The following is a 25,630-nucleotide window of genomic DNA, read 5'->3' as shown; positions in this document are numbered from 1 at the left end:
GAGTGGAAAGCAGTAAGAGTGGCATGAGTTTACAAAAACAGTTGCAAGGAATGCAGGGAATTAAAGTACAGCAGTCTGATCTGTGCATAGGTAAACTGTAAGATTATAGTAAAGCACAGAATTACTAAACATAGATACGATGAAAAAGGAGAGAGTCTATATGACTTCTGTGGAGGCAAGTAATGCTCAATCTCTCTCTCTTCAAATATATTTTTAAGGAGCAAGAAGGTGAATAAAGGAGATACTGTTAATGCATTTTGATTTCTACAAACCTTTCAATAAGGTTTATCATCTAAGCTATTTTGGGATATGAGAGAAGGTTATCTGATGAAGTCTGAAGAGCGGAATAAAGACTGCTTTCACAATCGAGAGCCATAATTATTAGAGGTTACCTTTGCTGGAACCTGTGTCATTCAATATATTCATAAACTATCTAGAAATGGCAGAATGGTAAAGAGTTTTGTGATTATCTGGAGTACTCAAAATTAAAACCAACTGTAGAGAGTTGCAGAAAAATCTTACCACCCTGTATGACTTGGGATAAAGAGGCACATCAAGTTCAGTGTCTGTAAATGTAGAACAACATACATGGGGAAAAGATGACCTAATTATGAATAATGGTGGGGTTTAAATTAATTCCCTCTGCCCAGAAGAGATAGAGTCATTTTGAGTAACTGCACAAAACACATTCTCAAATAGACAAACAATTAAAAGAGTAGAAAACAAAACATTACAATCTCTGTCTTAATCCCAGTCCACCTGCATCTTGAAAACACTTTCAAATTCTAGTTCCTCACCTAAAAAAAAAAATAAAAGTGAACAGGAAAAAGATTGAGACAAGTTACCAAAGCTTCTGTAGAGGAAATATTAAATGAATTGGCAGAAAAATTATGAAGGAGGGATATAATAAAAATCCGTCTAATCATGACAAGCATGGGAAGAGCAACTAGTGAAGGATCATTCCTTTCTCTTACTACAGAAACTCAAGGGCCATTAGCTTTGAGCTTTTTGGTAGATATTTTAAAACAAAGGGAAGTATCTTCCTCTTACAACAGAGAAACTGTGGAACTTAATGTCACAGTGTGCTGTGGAGATAAAAGGTATGAATTATCTTAAATAGGTAATTAAAAATTTTATAGAAGTCCATCAAAATGTATTAAATACATTGACATAAATATAAGGTATGTTTCTAAAGGCCAAGGTTGCCAGAAACTAAGGGAGAAATATGTTACCATATCTTTTCATTCTGCACTCTTTCAGTGCCTGCTACTGGCCACCATCAGAGTAGATACACAGCTAGCTGAACTGCAAGTACTAGCTTTATGATAAAGAGGTATTTAGAAATAACAGGCTTGATTTGGGTTCTCTAATTATTCCTCTCTCCTCCTCACCTCAAACTCTGCCACAGTTATTATACATTTATCTCTTTTTCCACATAGAATTTATCTCTGCATGTTTATGCCTGCACAAGAGCTATGTGCTGTCTGGGAAGTGGACCAAGCCTTTACCCTCGTGCTCTTGGATTAAATGAGTTATTTAATGAGCATATTTAGATCTGGACCCTTCAGGAGATGATCTCATGGTCAGCCATTGTCACTGAAAAGAAATACCAGCAAGAACTCAAAATATTTTCCATACTGGTTCACCACAGTTTTCTATCCCATTCTGTTTAGAAACTCTGAATCAGCACCTGGAGTACCTTCAGCTCTGGGGAGATGACACAGAAGCTGAAGATCAGATTCTTGAAAGTCTGAACGGGATTCTCCTGGCTCTTACTGAAGATAGCTAAGTATCACTCCAGATCACTATTTAACCATTTGCACAATCCAAAAGCATTCATTGGAGGTTTTTGTCTATTGTGATAATCCATATTACAGGAAGTGATTGCTGCTGGAACTATAGCTGTCCTGAGCCTGTTTTGTTGTTTTCCTTTCTCTTTATATACTTGCAAATCTACCTGTGACCAGATAAAGCTACTGGTCACTGAATCACCTGAAGCTGCAGAGAGATTCCATATTTAATATTCTATTTACTACAAACTCCTAGGATTAAATTGGGGTCAGGTCATGAATTTAAAAAAGTAATTCCCAGTCTCATAAGAAAGTCTTTAAGGTCTCTGCACGTGGCCCTGAAATGACATAAACCTGCTTTTATTTGAGTCTCCTGGCAGATGGTGATTTACTACCTTAAGGACAATTGGCCATATTTTTGATGGAAAAAAAGGCTAAGGGAATTTACTGTTCTAATTGCTAGTCTAATAAAAGATGTTATGCCTACCTACAAAATTAATTGCTAGGCCATACCTCAGGAATAGAATCTTAATCCCTGACTTCCCATGCCTTACGCAAGCATCCTTTTATAGTCAGAGAAGATGAATCTGCTTCCCCCTTCGCTTTGCCACCCGTGCTTCAATTCGGCATGAAGCAGAATAATCGGCTGCAACTATACTTACTGCAATTCAAGCAGATGACTGTTCCCATGTATTTAGACTGAGATAGCCTTTAAGTACCTTGTTAAATCAGAACCTTGGATCCCACAGATATCCACTCAGAACTCTACAAAACAAAGCAACATGTAAATAAAACAGTTGCAGACCTACTGCAGGTATTGTTAACACTCTTATCATTACAGAGCAGAGATCCTCCAGCCTATTCAGAGACAGTGGGATCTTCCTAACTTTGGCAAAAATCCTGAAGGGCAATCCACGATGTGCAGTGAAAGCAGCCCAGGTGCTTTCAGAGATAGCTAAGAATGGTACGTTGTACAAAAGTGTTACTACAAGGCATATTACAGCACATTATGTATGTTTCCACTCTTGAGTTTTGTTTCATGGCTACCAGCTATTGGTCTTGCAATTGCAATTGTTTTATTTCAACATGGCAAAAAAGCACAAGTCCCTCTCCTTTACCTACACAGAGGAAATGAAGAAACCATGTATTGAAGCAGATTTGGTTCTAACTTTGATACCTTTGCTGGAGAGCACAGACGAAGAAATGTTGCTTCATGCTGGGAGGGCTATTGGCCGTATCTGTTATGATAATCGTAAGTATCAACTTGAGAGAATCCTATTTTCCCTAGCTGTAAGGCATTATTTTGTAAGGCATTGTAACCTGTAACTAATAATAATTTTATGAGACCTGATCACACAATGCACTTCAGCCTCCAGCTAGATATACAATTCACACAGTTCACAGACACCAGGCTGAAAGCATCCCAAACACCTCCTAAACTCTGTGTTTCCCCCTTATTTTTGACTTCAAGGTGACACACCTTTGTCAGAACTGCTCTGCAAATACAAAAGTAGCAGAGCCTCGTACATATATCAATCAATTTTGCAGAACTGCCTTGGACCCAAATCCTGAATGGCTTTGCCTTCTTCCAAAGTAATAACAGCATCTATAAAGCAAAGCATATGTTTAAAAAGTATGTCAGAAAAAACATACTCTAAAAAATAAAAAATACCGAGATATTTATCTGTGCAAGGAATGGTCTTCTCTGAGGACCATTGCTTGCATATAGGAGATCTTTGTGCTCCAGATTTTTCCATAAAGTTAGTACGCTAGCTTGCCTGCTGGTCTCACAAATTAAAACCCTTTTCATTTACTTGCTCCAACAGTTTAAGATTTTTCTTTTACCTTTAATTCCCAGACTGACCAAAAATATTTAATGCATACTGAAGGCAACATGGAACTTTTCACCCAGCATCTTCTATCCATTTCCCTCTGCCTTCAACCCACCTTCTCTATTTTTTCTAGTGTGGACCTGTGTAGCTTTATCTAGAAATCTATGTGTTTGCCTCCCTGCATTGTTCCTATGAAATACAAGCAAAATAGGTACCTGATATAGATTCTACTAGCCCCCTGCAAATTATATGTATTTGCCAAGGAATGCCACATAATAGTTTAAAAAACACTTCTCCATATGATTACATGCAGGGCTCATGCAACTACTGTACAACATTACTACAGCATATGGCCATACTGCAAATCTGCTTCACTTCTGTCAGAACACAGGCCCAGCATAGATTTGACAAGATGACTGTGACTATAAGATACATGCTTTAATAATTCCTATTACTAACACAGCAATAAATACATCACAGAAAAGTTAATGTCAGTGATTTCCCAATTGAATTACAATTGTATATGCTACAATAGCACCCACTTTCTGGTGTCTGTCATATACGTTGTCATTCAAGTTGCAGCCTAGCCCTCAGCAAGATGCTACTGCAAAAGCAGTGTCATTGTACTGTTAAGCAATCATCCCTGTCCAACTTTGTATTTCATAGTTCTCGGCATTCTCAAAATCATTTTAGATATTCAGCTTTCATTCATTACAAGACAAACTACAAAAAGAAAAAAAGTTACCAGTGTTTTCCTCAGCAATTCTGCATGTGGATAGAGAAAACTTTAGTTAGTATATTAGAACTGGGACCAAATTAATTTTTCTACTTACTGTACTTTGTTGAATTCCCTTAAGTCACACAAATTCACACCTGCTTGAGAACCTTACTCAGCCTATAAAAATTCTAAAGATGCCTTGAATTCAAGCACTCTAAGACTCCCTACATGCTGAGCAACTAACATTCAAAAAAATGGAAGAGAATGAATCCCCCAGATCAACTTTAGAGCAGTCTGTCTCTCAGTGGTATCTTATAATAGCCCAGGTATTGGTAAAGTGTCTTGTTTTACAAAGAAGGTTTGTGGTTGGTTTGGTTGTTTTTTTTTTTTTTTTTTTAAAAAAAAAAGAATCATTATTTTAACATGCAAAAAGCAGACATACAGATATTTGCTATACGAGTCAGAATACTGCTGATCCCTGAAAGCAGATTCATCACTGGCCTATGCTTTATCTTCGGTTTCCAGTCCCTTCCATCTCCCTGCCCTTCAGAACAAAAGAAGCCATAGGATAATAAGGCTGAGATTCCCATTCCCTGAGAGAAATAAACCAACTCTCTGTTCCTCACTCAATTTTCAGATACATATGAAGAGATACAGTCCATCAGAACTCACTTTAGAAGCTGCACTAGTAGTAGAGATGCTCATGCAATTGCCCTTATATATTTTTACAGTGGCTTAATTCCTCAAGTCAAAGTAGAACCAGGAGGTTCAGCAAAACTCTGTCCTGAAACCTGCATTTCTCACACACAGACATTAGCCTGAAGCCACAGCACAAAATCTGTACAAATTCTAACAGTGTGAGAAAGGACCAGACTATCTTGCTGCAAAGCATCTCAGTTGAACATTTTTTACTGATTTAATTAGTCCCTATTTAATCACCTTTAACTTTTATGCTTACTATTAACCAGGGGATCTTCAGGAAGAGCTGGTGAAGGTAGGAATAATCACATCACTAGTCCGAATATTAACCGATTATGCAGAGAGTGAACCACTTGTCCATGTTGATTTATTAGCCTTATGCAATCTTGCAGACCTTGGTAAGTAATGTTTTCGTATCTTAGCAAAATATCATCTTCACACTGTCACTGCCTTTCCATGTACATGCACAACGACCACAAGTTTGGGGGGAGGGAGGGTTGTTTGGTTTGTTTTTTTTCTGGGGATTTGGTTTTGTTGGTTATGGGAAGGTGCTGGTTTGGGGGTGAGGCAGGGGGTTGTTTGGTTTGGGTTTTGTTTTTTAAACACTACTGATACCTAATCAGGGACTGGACACAGTATCTGTGTTGGAGAAGTAACTACTCTTTCCTGGAGTATCAGCAATTGCTGGTACTATATTAAAACAATGAAGATTCAATAGACAGCTTTTGACCCAGAAAAAAAGTATAGAGGGCATAACTTCATGTGGTAAATTGACAGTTTCAACTATTTCAGATGCGGTATATTAAGTACTCATTTATTTAAAATTTATTTTTATTTAATAAGTTTATATACCTTGATGAAACAGTTTCCCTTTTCATTTACACAATTTTCAAACCGAAGGCATCTCCACTGATTTAAATTACATCTGCCCTACTTTACACAAGTTGTTAAGTAGTGACAGAAGAAAAAGACCAAGGAGAAAATTAGTAACACACTTTGTATATGGTCTGACTACAGTTTGATCTACTGCTTCCTGCATTTAGGGGTAGAGGCAGGGAAGGGGGTATGGTATCACACACACTGTCACATCATCCTCTAGTGAGGTCTGTCCTTTATAGATCTCTCATATTACTTAATACCCTATTCCATTCTAGTTCTTTTATATTACTTAATTCCATTCAAATGTGTTCTATGTCAGACAGCAGGAAGCTTTAAAAAAAATCTGATCTTTGTTAACATGCATCTTGTAGATGTTTAGGATCCCAGCAAGACTAAAACCATCTAATCAAGGCAGAAAATACACTACAGCAAACTGGCATGTGCCAATTTGATATATTAAATAATCATACTACAGATGGATTCATAAGAGTCAGTGGAATTAAGCCAGGATTAATTTGACAGCTATTATAAGGTCATAGGTACAGGAATTAGACAAAAATAGTGTTAAAGAAAGAAGTAGCGGGGAGAAGGGGTGGAGCAGAGTTTTGCTGCCTCAGTGCTGTCCAAAGGGGCAGAAGCATCTATAAAAACAGAAAAAGCATTAAAATACAAAGTTGTGTCTAATCACTTCAGATTATAGGGAGATATGCTTTTAACATTTAATCCAATAAAGAACATTCAAAATCCTGACTTTACCATATACACAGATACAGCCAAGGAAGCTCTAAGCAAGACAAATGTTGCTGAACAGCTGGTGAAACAACTGAGAAGAGCAGAGAACCATGAGAGGCTAGAAATTGTCCTTGAGGTCCTGCAAGCACTTGCAGAAAATGGTAAGGCTCCTTTCAGCTTGGGGGAATGAGGAGAAACAGGGTACTGGTACTTAGCTTAAGCTCTGGGACCTGAGTTTGCCATGGGATCCTACTAATGGAACCAGCAATCCCTTCAGTGGAAATAAACCAGAACATATGAAATCCTGGCCTGAGCAAGATTTTGAAGCATAATAGGTGAGGCAACAAAGAAAGGAGGGAGAGAATAGCATTCCACTCTATTTCAGTAGATCCATAAGATAGCAGATTCAAACTCATATTCTCCATGGTGCGCAACAGGAAAGCAGACTAGACAGATTGGTCTTTTATTTTAAAAAATGACAGGCAAATATCATAGAAGATGTCTACTCTAAGCAGTGGTGTAACAAGCACCAACAAAAATCCCCCAAAAATATCTAGATACGTGATACAGATTTTAAAGAAATGAAAACTCATGAGAGGCAATACAAGAAATCTCAAAGCTCAATGCAGCAACTTTGCGCATTCTGTCTTGGTGTTATCCTAGCACCAGATGTCTGTTACAAACAAACCCAAAACAGTGACTGCACCTGAAAAAAAGACTGGCTGAAGTTTAAGGATTTAGCTTCCTTGTTTGAAATCTGCAAAGACCCAAGAAGCTTTTAGTGTGCTTTTACTATGATCTCTACAGATGCTCTGAAAGTGCAGCTGGTGGAGGCAGGTGTGCAAGAGGTGCTGTCCGAGATCCTGCTGAGGCTCCAGGCTAGTTCACAAGCTGAAGATACATGCATTGTGAAGGCTGCATCAGATCTCATTGTCTCTCTGCTTCTTGGAGGTAAAAAAAAGGAATACTGACAGTCCACATACATAAAGAAACAAGATCAAAATGTCCCCTTAGCAGAGGGGTTGCCATCTGTTCTGGTTTTTTATAGGAGCCTAGTGCTCACCTTGCCATGCTTCCCTTCAAGCATAGACATATGTTGCCTCAAGTCATCTAATACCACTGTGACTGCTCCTGTGCAGAATGCAAACGCGAGCACAAGAACTTCAAGGCCCCTGTAACTGTACCTGTGGTTGTCAATTCACACCCTGCTTCTATAACTTTCAAAGCTGGCCTAAGAGCCAGTTTTAAGTTTAAAGCTAACAGATTAAGTTCACATGATATTGAACTACTCAGGTTTCCTCATTCCGAACCTGTGTACATACTTTGAACATTTGGACTAACAAACGAAATGCAAGAACTTTCTTGTAATGTAAGTTCTGCATCTATTATTAGGAACAGACTACACACATTGCTGACCTAGATTTTTCTCTAAGTCTTTAAGCTGATTTCAGGAACAACAAGAAAAGGCTAATGACCTAACAGCAACTTAATTTAGGTGGCCTTGCTATGTTGTATTTTGGGCAACACAGATTAAAGAATAAAACATCAAGAACTGGACATCTATACTGCATCCCACCACCCCCAATCCCAAAGCAATCAACAATTTAAAGGCCTTAAATTATTAATTATAACAACAACCTAAGTAATCATTGATTTAAATCTCCCCAAAGACAGAACAGTTCACTTCAGGGCTAATTATAAACAGACATGAGATGTTCTCTCTATTTGTCATGCCACAGATAAGTACATGCAGAAGTTGTTTTGCTAAGGGATGTAGCATCATCTCCCAGAATGCTGCTATTTGCATCACATCCAAACACATGCAGCTACAGAGACAGGAGCAACGGCTATTGCTAATTTTACAAAAAATGGTAAGGTTGGTTATTCTCTACCTTTTGAAGATTGAAAGCCACTGTTTGTGAGTGGAGAGAAAAGCAACACTACTAAATTTCATTGCTCCCTGGCTCTGAAACAGTAACATTCTTGCTTTTCTGCAGACTGGAGACTTGCATACCTTTACGTTACACATGCTAATGACATCGAAGTAGTTTGAGGGACATAATTGTGAAAAATGGGGTGGTCAGGTATGCAAGCTTTCGCACTTTTTTTCCTAAATCGCACACTATTAGAGAGGAGACTCTGGAAATGTTTCATGGCAAATACATTTGTTAGAAATATAAAAAAATAACACACAATTATTGATGCTTTAGGTTTTAGTAACTTTTAGGAAGGTAGGGTTAGTCAGACTTACCAGAGGGGAAAAAGAAATCTCAAGATAAGTCATTTTATCTTTTGCACTTTCCTATTATAGAAAGCAATGAGCCTTAATACTATACAGAAATACAGAGAGTCTCTCATAAACAGACTCCTGGAATGCATGCTGTGTTGAATCAGTCAGCAGAAGATACCCCACCATGTTTTCTGTCCTTTCTCACTGATAGTTACTGTACTGGGTTCATACTCAATTAACAAAAAGGAGCTTTTTCAACATTGCTCAACTTTCTGCATTAATATGTGCTTAATTATCATAAAAGATTCCCTCATATCTGTCTGAATGTTTAGCTAGTCAGTCTCATCTGTTGGGTTTTTTTGTCTGTTTGTTTTTAAAGCAAGCCATCATACACACAAATCTCCACCTCTCCCCCACATCCTTTCTAGACTCCTTTTTTTGTTTTATACCTTGCTCTGAATTAGCCATTGTGCATCACAGTTCTACAAAGGCCACAGAAATGCCCTCGGTGCCTTTAAACTGGCTATCTTCAATTTATTCAGCTGAATGGCTTGCTTTGTCACTCGCTCTTCTCCCTCCATCTCCCCCGCAAGCCCATTAGATGTTTCATGTGGAAATAGCGAATAATCCCTCTCAGGCCCCAGTGTGTGCCACTGATGTATGCACAGCCTTTAATCTAAGAGAAGAAGAAAATCCTATGGAAATCTGATCTCAGCATCAAACGACTTCTGAGGCAGCGAAAAGATGACAGACAGCGTTTGCAGCTATGAAAATGGCTGTTCCTATAAGACTTTAACTATGAGCCATTAAATTGAAGGTTCTGCTGCTATCCAATCAAAAATCCATGGGAGAGAACACCAGTTTGGAGCTCAATGCAAGGCAACCACTAATGGGTTCTGCCTATTCGCAGAACATGAGAAAAAAATGCTCTACCATTCTTTGGTTTGCAAGGTGGGTGGAGGAGAGAAATTAAATTCAATTAAGGTTAGCCTATATGAAGATCAAAGTATTTTGCCTGTAGAATACTGGCAGACCAAAAGAGATGGTATATTCCTAGAGAACCTGTTCCTAGAGAGGACTGGGCAATTTTCCTCATATACTCTGATCTCCAAAGATTAGGCAAGAGAACATTTGAAGAATCACAAGCAAAAACATCAGCTTTAGAAAATGTATGTATAAATTGATATAAAAATATTTTTGCATGAGTAGAATTCAAAATATTTCACAGACTGACAGTCCTCTCATGAAAATATCCACTTACATTTTAAGCATTTGACAAATTCTTAACATATGTAGTAATACAGGGGAAAAATATGCTACTAACTGAAATGCTAAGAGATTAAAGGAACAGTAGGCATTGGTTGAAATCACAACATGGAGGAGTTTCTACTACTTCGGGGTAGAAATAACATTCAAACCAGAAAAGGTGTTAAAATTACTAGAGCCATTTTTAAGTGGTATACACACAAAAATTAGAAATCTGTACGTTTTAGGCATGCAGTTAGTACCATGAGAAGCACCTAAAGCTACTTTTGGCCAGATTCTGTATTTGCATGAAGTCTATAGTTCCATGGAAAATTGTTTACCCCAGGTGAAGACGTGGTCTTCCTATATAGTGTTCACACTGTTTTGCCACATTTTAACAAACAGCATTCTATAACAGCACCGCAGTAAGGAAATGCTGACTGGTGTCAAGAATATGCCTCTCAAGGTATAATAAACTGTCTAAAATAAAATACAGAAAAATATTTGCCAAATGGCATCTTCAAAACACTTCCTTCAGGAAGGATGCAGACCGTAATATGGAGGGTTTCCTTTTGCTCTTTAGGAGAACACTTTCTCATTTCCTATCAAGGTAAGCTAAGTAGCTTCTGATAATAAAAGGGCTGTCACCGCTGCAAAGCAAGTTCTCAAAGAGAGAAGGAGACATACAGACACAAACTGACAAAATATTGCAGAGCATGTACTGGGCAAAATGGCAGTTCTTTGGAATGTACATATCTGCTCTTTCACCAGCATTAAACAGATCAGAACTCTCTAGGTCAACTCATTTTTCCTAGCTCCATATGACTGCAACACAACTAGACTTCTCATTTCAGAAAGTGGGTTTCTCAAAAAAGGTAAGAAAAACCTAGGCCTGATTCTTTCAATGATTAGTTAATGACAAATTATTTGATTTAATACAGGGAGCAACAGCAGTACAAAACTAATAATCAGACTCACCATTGCTGGATAAGATCCCTGGTCTCACAATAACATCTTAAGCCAGTAGAATAGCAAAATTGGAGTATTAAAGCTATCCTGTAGAGAAATGGAAAATAGAGTATCCCACCACATATGTAGGGGAAAATAAAGCAATATTGAAAAAGAAATTGACTAGAGAACATATGATTTTGAATTTGACTATGACTGTCCCTAGAAAGCGCTCTCAAGCTAAGCTTTACTAGAGGGTGTCTCAGCATCCGTTCACAAGTGGCTGATGCCCACTTATCTCTAGAGAGTTGAAGGTTGTAAAAAACAACCCAAAAGCTATAGTCTCAATCTTATCAAGACAAGGAAGCAATCAAGGCAAAGACTCCCTGAATTCTCAATTTGCATGATTAATTTCTATCACTGTGTTTCTTATCTCTCTCACCTGCTTGGTTTTGCCTCTTTCTTCAGATGGCAACTGTGTACGAATGGTACAGCTGGGAGTCATACATCAGCTTCTGGATCTTTTGGAGAAACACGTAGAGAGTGGGGACGTCTCTGTTCAACATGCTGCACTCAGTGCACTTCGAAACCTTGCTATTCCAGGTACAGAGTTTGAAGACAATTGACGTACAGTGATTCTTTGTAAAGATGGGCCTCTTAATGGAGATCTGTGCAGCTCTGTCCAAGTCACCAATTCCACTCCCTTGTATACTGAGGGGCAATTAACCTTTCCACCCCTGCAGAGACATATATATTTGAATAATTCATCAGGACTTCTGATCTACATAAAGGGTCTAAATATAATAAAGTGTGATCTTATTGCCAGCTGCTGAAATGGTTTCATATTAAAAGCATACAGCAGTTCAAGACAAAAATGCAGAACATGGTTTATAGCTTAAAATAGAGAATATGGGGTGGAGCTATCGCATCACAGCTGGTAGGGATTTCATAAATCTGCTCCTCTTCTATAAAGCCAATATTCATTGCAAATTCAGCCTTTGTAACACACTTAACTACAATACTTAAAGGGGGCATATAAGAAAGATGGGGACAGACTTTTTAGTAGAGCCTGTTGTGATAGGACAAAGGGTAATCATTTTAAACTAAAAGAGGGTAGATTTAGATTAGATAAGGAAGAAATTTTTTTACAATGAGGGTGGTGCAACACTGGAACAAGTTGCCCAGAGAGGTGGTAGATGCCCCAACCCTGGAAACATTCCAGGTCAGGTTGGACGGGGCTCTGAGCAGCCTGACCTAGTTGAAGATGTCCCTGCTCATTGCAGGGGGGTTGGACTAGATGAGCTTTAAAGGTCCCTTCCAAGCCAAACGATTCTACTCTTGTGATCTTTTGTTAATACACATCACAAAATTGTGCTGCTTCTCATTTCAAATTTACTGCTTCCATGTGAAAGTGGAAAAAAAAAAAAGTTTTGCTAGAGACTTAACAGTACAGCACCCTGCAACACAGTTCTTACACTGCTATGCAGTACTCCAGAGAAGAGCACAATACCAACACTATTTTCTGAAAATAAAAGAACTTGAAGTTTTCTCCCAATTTTATTATGTAAGCAAGCCAGCATGTGTGGTTTAACAGTTTTATACATAATCATAGCTTTGAACAAGGGAGCCCCAGAATATACTAGTTGCTACTTTGCCTCCCCTACTTCCTTTTAAAGCCTAATACACTCTCATTTCTTCTTGCAGATAGCTCTCTTCTGAGCTTCACCTATTACTTTCAACTTGTTTTTTTATATGGTCTCAAGTAATTTATTTAGTTTGGCTTATAGTATTATCACACTCTCTGGATCATAATAGTGAGCCATGTCTGCCTATTCATATTTTAATAAATACAGCTCACACCATAAGCCCCTCACTGTTTCTATGTATATTTTATTTCTCTGTGAAGAGATTTTCTACCACCATTCACATCAGCAGAGGCCTGTGCAATTTGTGTTTTGGTGCTAACAAAGCATGCAGTATTTCGATCATGCATGCCAGCTACCTTAAATCAGTTACAACTTAACACAGAGCTATTAGAAGATAATCATAGAATCATGAAAAATCATAGTGAGCCATCCAGCTGTAATTAGGAGTGTAATTTAGTAGGCAAAATGTAACTATCTTTGAGAATTAAAAGGTAGATTTTTTTTTCTACAAGCCTTTTTCTATAGAGGTGTCCCATGCTTAGTTCTCATTGATTTCACTCTGCAATATGTACAATTTTAATTTAAAAATTAAGTAGTATTTAATCATTACAAGCAGAAAAGATACCAATTAATCTCATTTGAAAGACAGCAATTTTGATGTAGTTTCCCTTGACAACACAAATGATCACATTCTAACTCACAACAGAACCTGTTCCTTAACGAACACCAAGGCCCACTTTTTGCATTGCCAAGCCCACAGGCATTGCTTAGCAGTTCCTTAGCAAAGCAATGAACACAGCTGATCTTGCAAAGATTACAGGATCTAAAAATCCAGAAAAATGTGGTTACAACCTACAACTTCACCCCTCTATTACTGCCTGCTACACATAGTACCAGCAGATCTTAATGTTCTTTGCAGCTGTACTTTAAAAGGCTCAACTCTGAATTATAAAATAGACTCTGTATTGATATGTTGATATTTTGATTTCTGTTCTGTTCAAGTCTATTACATTTTAGAACTTTCCAAGTGTGTGGGCAATGCATAGCACTTAAAATGTACTACTACACTGTACTTTTCTTCTGCAAGACATTCCCTCACAATAATACATCACTTCCAGAAATACACAAACTCTATCACTTTCAACAATATAGTCTGATACCCAGGGAAAAAAAAACAACAAACCACCAAACAAAAAAAGATGATGAGTGCAAATCCAAATAAATCATAAAATAAAAATTAAGTCTGGGCTAACACTTGCAAATAGGCACAGGGGAAGTCTTAAATTCAAGCAATGATCTTAAAAGAGAACAGGTGTTTATAAAAAAAATTGCAAAAAGTCATTATGCTCTAGTGAATGGAGTCAGTCTGTGCCACTGAAAAACAAGGACATTAAGAGTAAGTGCTTAACAGTGTCTGCTTCTCAATTTGCCCAATAGAAGGAGAAAGATAGAAAACAGTTATCTCCCTAATTTCACTGTCCTGTCATTCCCCATCCCCCCCCAATAAAAAAAAAAAAGGGGGCACGCACAGGATGGGAAGAAAATTGCTCTGGAAGAAGCAGCTTTTGGTAGCACAGTTAAGGAGCATTAGGACTCCTTCCAGGCAAGCTTCTGATTATTACCAGGGATTACTGCACTAACGACTGAAGCAAAGACACAAGAATTGGGAAAGCACAGAAGCAAAGGCATGAACAACAGGGGATCAGTGAGCTCAAATACAAAAAGAAAATTCATTCTCAAGCAATATGGCTACGTAAATCACTTCTGCCACCCCGTTAAGATAAGCAAGCATAGGAAAGGCTTGCTCATGTCAGTGGGAGAGTGGATGGATAATCTATTACAACCAGAAAAAGGAAGAGAAACAACAATGCTGTGTTTATCCTCTTTTATGTACTTCATTCCAGGCAGGGCTGAGATCGAAAGTAACCAAAATATCATAACAGCAATTCCTAGGAATTTTTTAGCTCAAAAGAGAACCCTAAACAGCCAGGTAGTCCTGACTTCGTTTCTGAGTGCTCTAAGAAGTTGGACTTTTTGCTAAGAGCACAATGGAGCATAAAATTCAGAACAACAGTTACATCATATCTACATTTTCAGATGCTTGTGTAGTTACTGAGCTTCACATCAACATCTTTTTTCCATTTTCTAGTTGTTAACAAGATTCAAGTGCTGGAAGAAGGTGTGGCAGAACGGATTCAGGCACTTCTAAGGTCAGAGATGCCTCCTGTGCAGTTCAAACTTCTTGGAACACTACGCAAATTAGCAGATGGTCAAGGTAGGGAATTGCTAGTACTTACTCATGTCAGCTGTACACCCTTCTCCTCCCCTCCCCCTGCAAGACAATGGATATGCAAGGAGACTACAGGCTAAGTGTCCTGCTAACCTAATTCTGCTCAGTCTGGAGAGATTCCAACAGAGATGATTGCTGAAGGCTCCAATCAGCCTCAGAGGTAGATGAGAAATAAACCAAACAGAAGAATCTGCAGCAGTCAGTGAGAAATGGCAAAGGCCTAAAAGGAAGATGTTTTCCACCAAAGATATACCAGCAAGGCACAAGTATGATGGAAAAGCATCAGGCTAAGGATTTACAGTGCCAAATCACAGGAAAGCAAATCAATAGAAGAACTGGAGAACATAAAATGATCAAAGGGAGCTGGGGTGGAGAGAGGCAGGAGAAACAAGTTTCTACCAGTCACACAGTCTCTCTATGCATTTATTGCCAGGTTTATCTTGCTGGCGTAGCTCAAATGTTGAATTTAGTTTGCATGTTGAAATGTGGGATTATCTACTTGCACTTCATTCAGTTTTACAGAGGTGGATATGCAAAGGCAACAATACTCACCTGTGCATACAGTTGCATTTTGAGAAACATGCATAACGTCAGAATTGTGTTAAGATCCAACACAATATCTTAATTTATTTTTAGACTTACTAGCTTCTTACCAGAGTATAACACAAAAACAAGTGTTGTGAGGTTTGGGTTTTTGGGTGTTTTTTTTTAATGGTGTTGTAATTCTTTCATATCACCAGAGCAGCTGTTCTAGAACACTAATTAGTAGTGCCCACCTTGATGTGCAGGAATAACAAGAAATAGGTCAAAAACAGAATCAGAAGTGTTATGACCATTTTGCAATGGGAATTGACAGCTGGTATGGAACAATTACAATCACAAATTTAGTAGTTATATGGAAGGGGAAAAAACCTCACTCCTACATTTCATGCTGCACTCATTTTCATTTATACCACTGCAGACACCACTTTGATAGGGCAGCTACCTGCATCCTTTTCAAATTAATATGCATGACATAGAATTTACATCTAGCAATCATTAATTGATGATTAATACATCATAATCATTAATTGCACTGATTCCAGTCCAGTAAAAAGCTGCTTTCACCGATATTCCATCATGGTAGGAAACGGACATTGCAAGATATACAGAAACTTAACCTCTTCTTCTTCTCAGGCTTTGCAGGAAGTCATTAAAAGGTCATTTCTCCGAAGCTACATCGGAATTCCAACAGGGGAGACCATTTAACTTTTAAAGTTGAGACATCATAATAACACAGATCTAAATTATCAAACATATTATCTAGATTTTTTTTTTTTTTTTTACTCAATGCTATTTACCAGCGCTAGTATGAAGTCAGAATTTGGCACAAAATGGTACAACTTCCAAATCTGAAACAATACAGATATCAAAGTGTAAAGTAAAAAAAAAAAGATGTAGAAGATCATTCAATGTTTACTGATTTCTGCCTATGAACACACAATTCTCCCACCTTTACTTTCTATTCTGTTTACCCATGAGCCAACACTGTCCTTAATTAACTCAGCCTGAAACTCTTTGAATACACATCTACTAAGAAGTCCACACTAAATTAGTTAATTGCATTATCTAGTATAAATTCATTATTCTGATAATCACTGGGCATGCTGAGACCTACTGACTAGAAGAGTTAGGTTTCTTTCTAACTATAGAAAACTGCAGTCAGATCTGTCAGCTTCATTACACTAGAGATGTTAACATTAACTGGTTTTCACAGTTTTGCTTTTTTGCTTCAGAGGAGCAGAATTTCTGCACTTCAACAGCCAAAGGACTTTCAGCTCAAGTTAAAGTTCAGTCATACACACAATTTACTCAAATTTGGCATTTTGTAAGTTAAAATGTCCTCCTGTTCTGGTTAAGTATAACTAATTGGGTTTTATCTCAAAGAGCTCTATTGCTGGCAGACATCAGGAGGTCCCTGTCAAACTGTGTCAAGAACAACCTCTTTGAACAACCTCTTAAACTGGTTCCATTCACCACCCTCCTACCTCTTTCAGCTTTCTGTACTAAACTGGATTACCATGATCTCCTCAGACTAACATGTAACATCTGACCTAGAAGCAAAAGCCTTTCTCTTACAGAAGGTAATATGCAGGTGGTATGCAACGACAAATAACTATTACCTCAAAAAAAGTATGTTCAGCTAGACTAGAACCTCCCAGATTCCTTATGGGATTTTGCCCTGTGGATTATTCCTTAGTGTACTGGACAAATTAAAAAAATGAAGTGTCCATCCTTCCTCATCTCCCTCCCCAAAATAGAAAAGAGTATAGGTTGACTTACAGTTTCTGCAAAATATCCAGAGTAATCATGTGGTTTATTGACACTGACCTTCTGGTGCATACTCTACTTGACCCTTTCCAGAATATCTCAAAACAAATGCAACAAAGAAAGGGACAGGTAAAGAAACAGGAGTAGGGTGATGCCCCTGTCAGCCAAACCTATCCCTTCTGTTCTGGATGTTAGCATTGGTTCTTCCTCAAGTCTTTGCTTCAGCAAAGCTCCAAGAGACAAACGTCCCAGTATCTTAAAACCACACAGACTTTTCCCCACATTTTTCCCTTTCTGAATTTGCTTCCAAAGGAGAAGGGATCTCCGTGGTTACCTTCTTTCAGGCCTGGAACTATTTCAAAAGACTGGAAAAGCAGAAAAAGATCGGCAAAAAGCTCACAAACCCTTTATGGCCCTTCTTAGGGAATGTACACTTCCCATGAAGACCTTCACCGCATCTTTCCTTCTTCAGAGCACACAACGCACATTTCATGCCCATCTGCTCTGGTCCTCCAGCGTCGAGGGGTGGGGGACAGGCATGGGAGGACTCAATATAACCAAAATGAAGTCAACAAGAAAAACCCTTTATTAAAAATTAACTACACAAGACTCCTAAATTTGAATTAAATCTTATAACCACAGTGTATTTTTGCAAATAGAGTAATTCTACACCAAAAGTGAGCATCTGTCCTGTGACTACTCTTATCTCTCAGCTAATACATCTGGTGCCAAGCTGGAAGAAGTGCTGTGCATTTACATCCTCAGTTCACAATCAACTGGAACACATAGGAACAGCAGTTTGGCAGTTTACGAAAGAGCTCTTGTGTGCTCAAAGTCAAATGGGTGAGCACTCAATTCCTACAAAGAGGCAGCCTAAGTTGTGCACATTACTACTTTCTTATCTTTCTCCTGGAACCCTTCACTTAGAAGAAAATTCCAGTTGAACCAAGATGTAGAATTTCAATGTCTTAAGTACTGAACAGAATCAACTAACTGAAATTACTGAAGCAGTATTTACCAGGATGTCCTCAGGGCTGAACCCCTGCTTAACATACTTGGTTAAAATGGAGTATTTCGCAGTCCTCAGCACCCTTATATCTGCATTCTTCCTTTGCTTAGGAAATCACTTTCCACCAGTTAGTAATTTTTGATCCACAGCACTTTAAAGATGTGTTATTAAACTGCAGTAAGACTCATGTGGAACCATGTGTTAGACTGATGCAATATTGAAAGAGCATGAGTAAAGTTCTTTTTGCTGCTGAACTTCTAAGAGCTTTGGGAGTAGCCTCCCTTAGTGGCAACGAGTCTTAAACCACAGCATATCATTAGAGTTTCACTTCTTAGGAAGAGTTATCTAGTGAGGTTTTTTGCAAACGTCAACCACAGAGATAATACTGCTAGCATGTCTTGAGATAGGGTTCCTGAAACACAGGGGAACACAAATTAAAAGGCTCTTCCAAACTCTGGGGGAAGTTTTGGTGATGCCTAATACACAGTTCAACACACATTCTTAGAACTTGAGACATGCAATTACAGACATGCTGCAATTCTGTACTAAGACTTGGCTTCCCACATGCTACCAACAGTAATTATCACCATTACTAGGAGCACTGAAACAGCAAGAACAGACTCTGAAGAGCCCATGATTACATTTGTGCAGGACTCAAAGAGCAAGTGCAAGAAACCAAATCGGAAAGGGACAGCCCTCAGGAAGATTTCAGTATAGCAACAGAATATTTGCTTTCAAAGATACGAAGCTGCTCATTTTAAGCCCTGCTTCAGCAGCCTTTTAAAAAGGATAGGTCTATCAGAACAGCTTACTTTGTTCTTTACCTCCAAGAGTTGCCCTAACACAACCGGCATTCCTCAAGATTTCCAAGATCCCTTAAAAGCCCAGTGGTCTAGTTACAGCTTTTAAAGGATACCGAGCTCAGGCCTGTGGTCCTGGCTACTCCTGCATTCACACTTCTGTGACAGAAAGACTGTGAAGTCTGATTTTGAATGTCTCCTGATGCTTTTCTTTTCAGCTGATGCAGCCGAAATCTTGGGCCAAGACCCCGTGCTGCTCAACAGACTTGTACAGTGGTGCAATGCTAATGACCACACTGGCGTCCGTGGAGAAGCAAATCGGCTGCTAGCATCGATCTTGCATCACAACAGATCCCAAGTATGAGAGCTATTGTCCTGATATGTTTCTACTTTATCCTTCTCAAATATTTTTAAAGCTTGTCAATATAGCTGAGGGTTAAGTGTTAAAACAGCACATACAGCTTTATCATTAAAAACATGAAAGTTCACAGTAAAACCCCCTCTAGTCTGCCTCAATACCAATAAGGGTGTGAGCAGGAAAGCAGTGCTCTCCGTAGCCACACATACTGCACAGAAATGAGCAACACAGCTATTTACTGTCATTTGTCAACTTTTACCCTGCTTGAGTAAGGCTTGACAAATAGTAAGTAAAGCATTTATATTTCCATAAATATTAGTTTCTAATTAAAATGGCAAAGATAACCCAGAGCTGTTCCAAACATCAGTCCTCCAGAAGCTCCAAAGAGCCCACTTATCTACCTAGTGATGGATGAATCTGGTGTGATCTGTATCTGCTGGCATATTAGAACAGGCTTCTGTTTCTTGTAAATTATGCTATTATACACAGGCATCCCAACCATGCTTTACTCTGAGGTAGTGATAAAAAAAAAGTAGATACTATCTGCACAGGCTTTGATAAAAGTAAAACTAATCTTTGCTAGTCTGAAGGTTTGAAATGAAAAATCAGAATAAGGTCAAACTAAAACTCGAGACAAAATATATGTATTTTTATCTTATAGATACGCATATACATAATTGTAAGTATTGATATTCCAAGTAAATTAGACCAGCCCTAAACAAACACATACGATCAGTGCCAAAAGCAATGTTATCTCTAATCTTCAAATATCAGTTTGCATTGCAGCAGGCAAATCATTTCCATCTATTCAGAGGCTGAAGAGTGCAACCTCATTTCTCTCTTCATTCCACTTTATTCATAAGTCAGATTTCTATCTGTGATATTTTACCTTTGCTTTAACAGGAAGTGGTCAAAGCCATCCAGGAGGCACAAGGAGTGAAGCATCTGGTTTCCATGACAACAAGCAAACATGCTGCCATGCAGAATGAGGCTCTGAATGCCTTGGCAATAGCATCTGCAATCGATTTAGGTATTTTTCTCCTAAAAGCATTTACCTGTGCAAGATCCTCAATTATTAAGAAACAGTGTCATGCTGTTAATTCTACATAACATGTACAAAAAAGCATGTTTCTTGTCTAGATTTAGCTCTTCAGCATGAAATAAAGTCAGCCATCCAAAAGATCACAAAAGCAACAGGCTTCAGGAACTGCCCAAAGATTTTTTTGTTTAGGGTGGTGTCAGATGATTAGGTTGTGTGAACTGGCATAATCTGTTGAGTAGCATGGTATGATGCTAGAAACTTGTATAAAAAAACAGAAGGAAAGTAAAGGTAATGAAGACTAAAGAAAAAGATGATAAAGTCTAAATGAAGATAAAATTAAGGAAAAATTATGGACTAGAATGGTCAATGAAGACTATAAATTGAGGAAATAATCTTCAGCAGATATTTGAATGCAGGCGAGAATAAAGTAGAAGCATAGACAAAAGGGCCTTGTAGAAGTTGCAAATTAAACAAGTGAGAAAACTGGTTCTAACTACTTTTACTGAGCTCATTTTCAGAGAGGTTGAGTATATTTTTTCCAGGTATTTCCTGTATGACTGATCACATTTGAAAATGAGACTCAATTTATTACAATAAAGACAGTCACCACAGAAATCTACATACATCAAGAGATAAACTGAAAAGTAATAGTCAACTTGAAATTTTGAATTTTGTATGCCAACAAGCAAGACAGTAAAGAGCCAATTCTACTGCTTGGTCCACCATTAAGGCTCTCAAACTCAACCGGGAAACTAACATGAATCAACATTCCTAGCACTGATCATTGCAAATTTTAATCTATGATGAAGTTATTTTATACAATCTATAGTATACATGTTCTGTCTTCCATAATGAGGCAAGTGAAGAAAATACAGAAATTTTCCAGTACAGAAAACAGATGCCCAAGACATCCCTGTATAGCCAATTTGAAATTAAGCCAGTCAGGATTTTATTTTTAAAAAGCAAGCATGTTCACTTTCTAGCTTCTTTTCAGGTACATCTCAGGTATTTGTTTACTTATTTTTCAGAAACGCTTGAAGAATCATTTAAGGAATCACAGCTAGTTCAAAGCTTACACAAACTTCTACAAGATGATAATACCAGTCCTGAGGTGATATATAATTCAATGGGTCTTTTGTGCAGTCTTCTTAATTCAGGTAACTTCATTTTAAGTTGTCTGTGATGAAAGAACAGATGTTTGTGATGAAAACACAAGTGTCTTCTGTTACTGAAATGTGCTGCTTGTAATGTTAGTCAGTGAGTAGTAAAGGATATTAAAGAGGTTCATTCTTTATTGATCACCAAAAATCCCAGTAAAGTAGCTTCTTTCTTTATGAAAAGTGGATTAAACCATCAGTTGAATGAAAAAAGGCTTTATTCCAGTGAGTCAGTGGCATAAAGTCCTGAACTAGCAAAATTAGAGCCCTGGAATAAAGGCATCTTTGTCCAAATTCACCATGCACAAATGTCTGACAATCCCAGGTCCTGTACGTACCACAGCATTTTTGTGTTCAAAAATAGTCTGTATCATCTTCCACAGGCAAGCATACATTTATTCTGCCTATGCTGTACGCAAACCAGAAGCTGAGAGAAAACAGCAATTTTAGCAATGCTGCCTTTGCACAGCAACTTTTAGTAAAACATGTGAAGGATATGATTTCAGTTTCTCTCACTCTGTGGTTAGGGAAGACTTAAAATACTTTGAGCAAGATCAGACTCATCCTGGATGTGTGGCACTAACTGAAAACCACCACCTTGAAACCAGGAGTCCAAAGATCTTGTGCCAGTTTCTCACATCTTCATACATAAATCATGTAAATTGAAAATAATGATTGTGCCCAGGCAAGATCTGCCACAAGGGGAGCTGCCTTTCAAATCGTGGAGTCACCCTATATTGGCAGCCAAGTTGGATTTTGCAGTAGAGTATTTTTTACCTGTAGCCACACAGTTATTGGAATAGGGATCAACATTTGCATCCTTCAGTGCTACTACAGAGTACTGACACAACAGATGTGACCTATAAGACTTTTTTCCAGAGGTGTATGTACTTAGCACTTTATAGATTAACTGTAACACTAAGGGTTGAGTCTTACTAATATGAAAGGCTAAAAAAAAGCTCACAGGCAAAATAATGCTAGAACTTGTCCTCTATTATACTTTCAACAAAGTACTTTTCTCCTATTCAATCAGTTCTTGGAAGTCAAACAGGAGAGAGAAAAAAAAAATCTTAACCTGTTCAATACTTTTCAATAGCTGAAATGGTATCTATTGAGAGAAATGTATTTAAATTAAAGCAGCTCATTTTAAACAGCCAATACTTCAAACTTTTATCTTACAACTGTCGGGAGCCACTATGCCATGGCATGTCACTAAAAGTCAGCATTTCATCTCTCATTCAGGTGATCTGAGACAAGAAATAGAAGAGAATAAGATTAAAGAAACCATCGAACAACTCTGTAGTCACAGCGATGCAAATGTGGTCAAGGAAGCTGTCACAACATTACAGGTTTTGAGAGGAGAGACACCCCACTAGCCTCCTTCTTCCCCATAGCAACCCTGCACTGCTGCTGAGGCAAATGCAATACAATGCCAGCTTTGCCAACATTGCCTTGCATTTGTCATGCTGCCGCATAACCAACACTACTAAGTCCAGGTACAGCTCCTGCTTTCAAAGCTGTACATACAAAAAAAAAATACTCATTTGCTCATCTATTTGGCCCACAGATACCTGCCTCACTGCTGCTCTTCACTGAGTTACTTAACAGCAGTAGGAATAAGGCCTGTCAAGCAAGTGGTCTTAGAAAACATCACATGAGAAGCATCAGGCAATTACCACTTCCGCAATACATTTTTAAGCTACTTGGTTTTGTCAAATCAGGATATCACTTGCAACTTTTTCTTGTATCAATAGGACTTTAAAATCATTATCAAAAAAATGTCAAGCTTATATCGTGCAACCTGAAACAATGGGCGTTTAGATTAGACGAGAGCTGTAGCTTAAACAATGCAAAGGGCTAATTGGCACCAATTCAACCTCTGCACATTGTGAATCGACCTGCGAGCCCACCTGTTAACTGAATATGTTAAAATCACGACAAAACTGTACCTTTAAACCAAATCCCTCTTCAATTTCCAATTCAAAAGCTCATCCCTGAGGTTTTACCTGCTAGTGTCACAAGCTGTATTCCTAACTATCTGAGGTCACACTCATCCTAATTTCAGAGTTGCAGCTACTGTAACCTGGAATGAGACTCAGTAGTTCACAAGAAACTACAGTCAATGTCCATACAGTGGTTGGACAAGATACAAATTAAAGCTAGTTAGAAATTACAAGTGGTCATGTGTGAAGATTTTAAGACAGCTGGCATTTCATTAAATTATCTCCAGTAGGAGAACCTCGGTTTAACTTTAGTTTATGAAAAACTGTAGTAAAACAAATGTCTCTGAACATTTCTACAGAAACCTGTCATATTTTAAAATGGTCACTTGATTAAAAAAAAGGTAACAGGATCTATTGCACAACTTGTTCTTATGGAGCTTTTTGAAGCAGTTGCGAGTATGTTGCAGAGGCACATTGCCAAGACCTAGGAGATCAAATTCAAAATGCTGTAGCAGTAGATACTGAAGAGCTAGAGAACAATGGTGGGGTTATTTTAGCCAGCAGTAGAAGCTATTGAGAAAAAAACCCCAGAAGAGTACTGACCTTTAAAAAGTTGTTATAAACCAGGTAATGTTTAAAAGTCAACAAGGCCTCCTGTTGTCAAACAATTCAAGTATAACTGTCTTGCATCTGTGAACAAACATTACAGCTTTGTTCCTGCAAAAGCTTTCCCACTTGCAAAACTTGTTAACACTATTTAGCCCACTACATTCACCACCAAATATCACTTTCAGGAGTACTCTTGAGAAAGGGAATTTCATAAAACCACCCCAGACAAGTTGCTTGGCAACACACAAGCAGGTTTTGACCACGTAGTAGGAGAAAAGATAAACAAGAGCTGAACCATGTGCAGTTTCCTCTAGCTTAAAGCACACAGTGATATGAGCATCCTATACATTTCCAATGTCAAAATGAGAAATAGCTTCAGACTCGCAACTTCAGAGTAAGATCTGCCTAAACCAGGCATTAGTATGAGATATATCAGGATCTATTACAAGTTCTATATATACACACATCAAATAGCCACATTGAAGTTAAGTCATTCTTATTAGAAGTGATCCAACCTTAATATTCTAGAGTGTCTAATTTCCAGATACTGTGTTATTCTAATATAGTCACTACCTATTGGCTAGATGTTTCTCTGACCTTATTAAAACTAAAATTAGGTTTTAATGCATTAAAGAAACACTGAAATGGTCAAAAAAGCATACACAAACCTATTTCTGCAAGCCTCATCTTCAAACCTGGAAGTTACTTCACTTCTGCACTCTTAATAGTTTCAGGAACATTGCTCAGACATGACAAACCATAGACTGTGCAAATCACAGTAGCGATAACTGTGGATAATGGCAAAGTGCAAACAGCAGTTAGAGATTTAATTTCTCTACACCATTCTACAGCTCTTCACTTGTTCATGGCTTTGCATTAACAATAGAGAGAAAAGCACCAGTGTTACCTATTATTCAGCAGCCCAGACTGAAAAAAAAAAAAAATCAGGAGAGTTTCAGCAAAATATACACACAAACACCAGCTGGCTTTTACCATTTCTGTAGTTATTCACAAACTGCAGTCTCAGTAGCTGTCTAAACCTTAGAGAGGGAAATACTAGTGACTGGAAGCAAAAAAAATCTTAGAAATCAAACTCCAGGAGTACAAAACATTAAATTTTATTTAATCAAATTTAAGGCTTGAGGAAAAAAAATATACTGAAAGTCACTCAGAAAAACCACCTCAGAAGAAGAGACAGAACCTCCCCTTCCAGTGGCTAAACAACATTCAAGCTGCCTGATAACCCACAGGCAGTAGGAAGAAGGAAGAAGAAAGGATGGAATGGGAAGACAAAAAAAACCCAAGGCAATTCTACATATAAGCCAATTGGCACATCAGCCTCAATGGACTGGAGGTACAAGTCTATCCACATGGCACTGTATGAGGGTCACCA

The 25,630-nt window shown here is 38.1% G+C and overlaps 1 protein-coding gene across 1 annotated transcript; it reads left to right on the top strand.

Moving 5' to 3' along the window:
* The first annotated feature begins 139 nt into the window (after positions 1-139).
* Positions 140-23,061, top strand: LOC104831998 (rap1 GTPase-GDP dissociation stimulator 1-like). Its single transcript, XM_010567934.1, is given in 16 exon segments — positions 140-179; positions 1,674-1,784; positions 2,632-2,754; positions 2,917-3,042; positions 5,309-5,437; positions 6,686-6,811; positions 7,458-7,601; positions 8,390-8,409; positions 8,411-8,480; positions 8,483-8,521; positions 11,542-11,676; positions 14,869-14,994; positions 19,347-19,486; positions 20,390-20,516; positions 21,557-21,685; positions 22,928-23,061. Coding segments are annotated over 16 exon segments (1,719 nt in total).
* The last annotated feature ends 2,569 nt before the right edge of the window (positions 23,062-25,630 follow it).

The sequence above is a fragment of the Haliaeetus leucocephalus genome, unplaced genomic scaffold (assembly GCF_000737465.1).
Source record: "Haliaeetus leucocephalus isolate CR32 unplaced genomic scaffold, Haliaeetus_leucocephalus-4.0 Scaffold229, whole genome shotgun sequence".
Taxonomy (NCBI): Eukaryota; Metazoa; Chordata; class Aves; order Accipitriformes; family Accipitridae; genus Haliaeetus; species Haliaeetus leucocephalus.
Note: the sequence above shows the minus strand (reverse complement) of the source record. Positions and strands in the feature narration are given on the sequence as shown.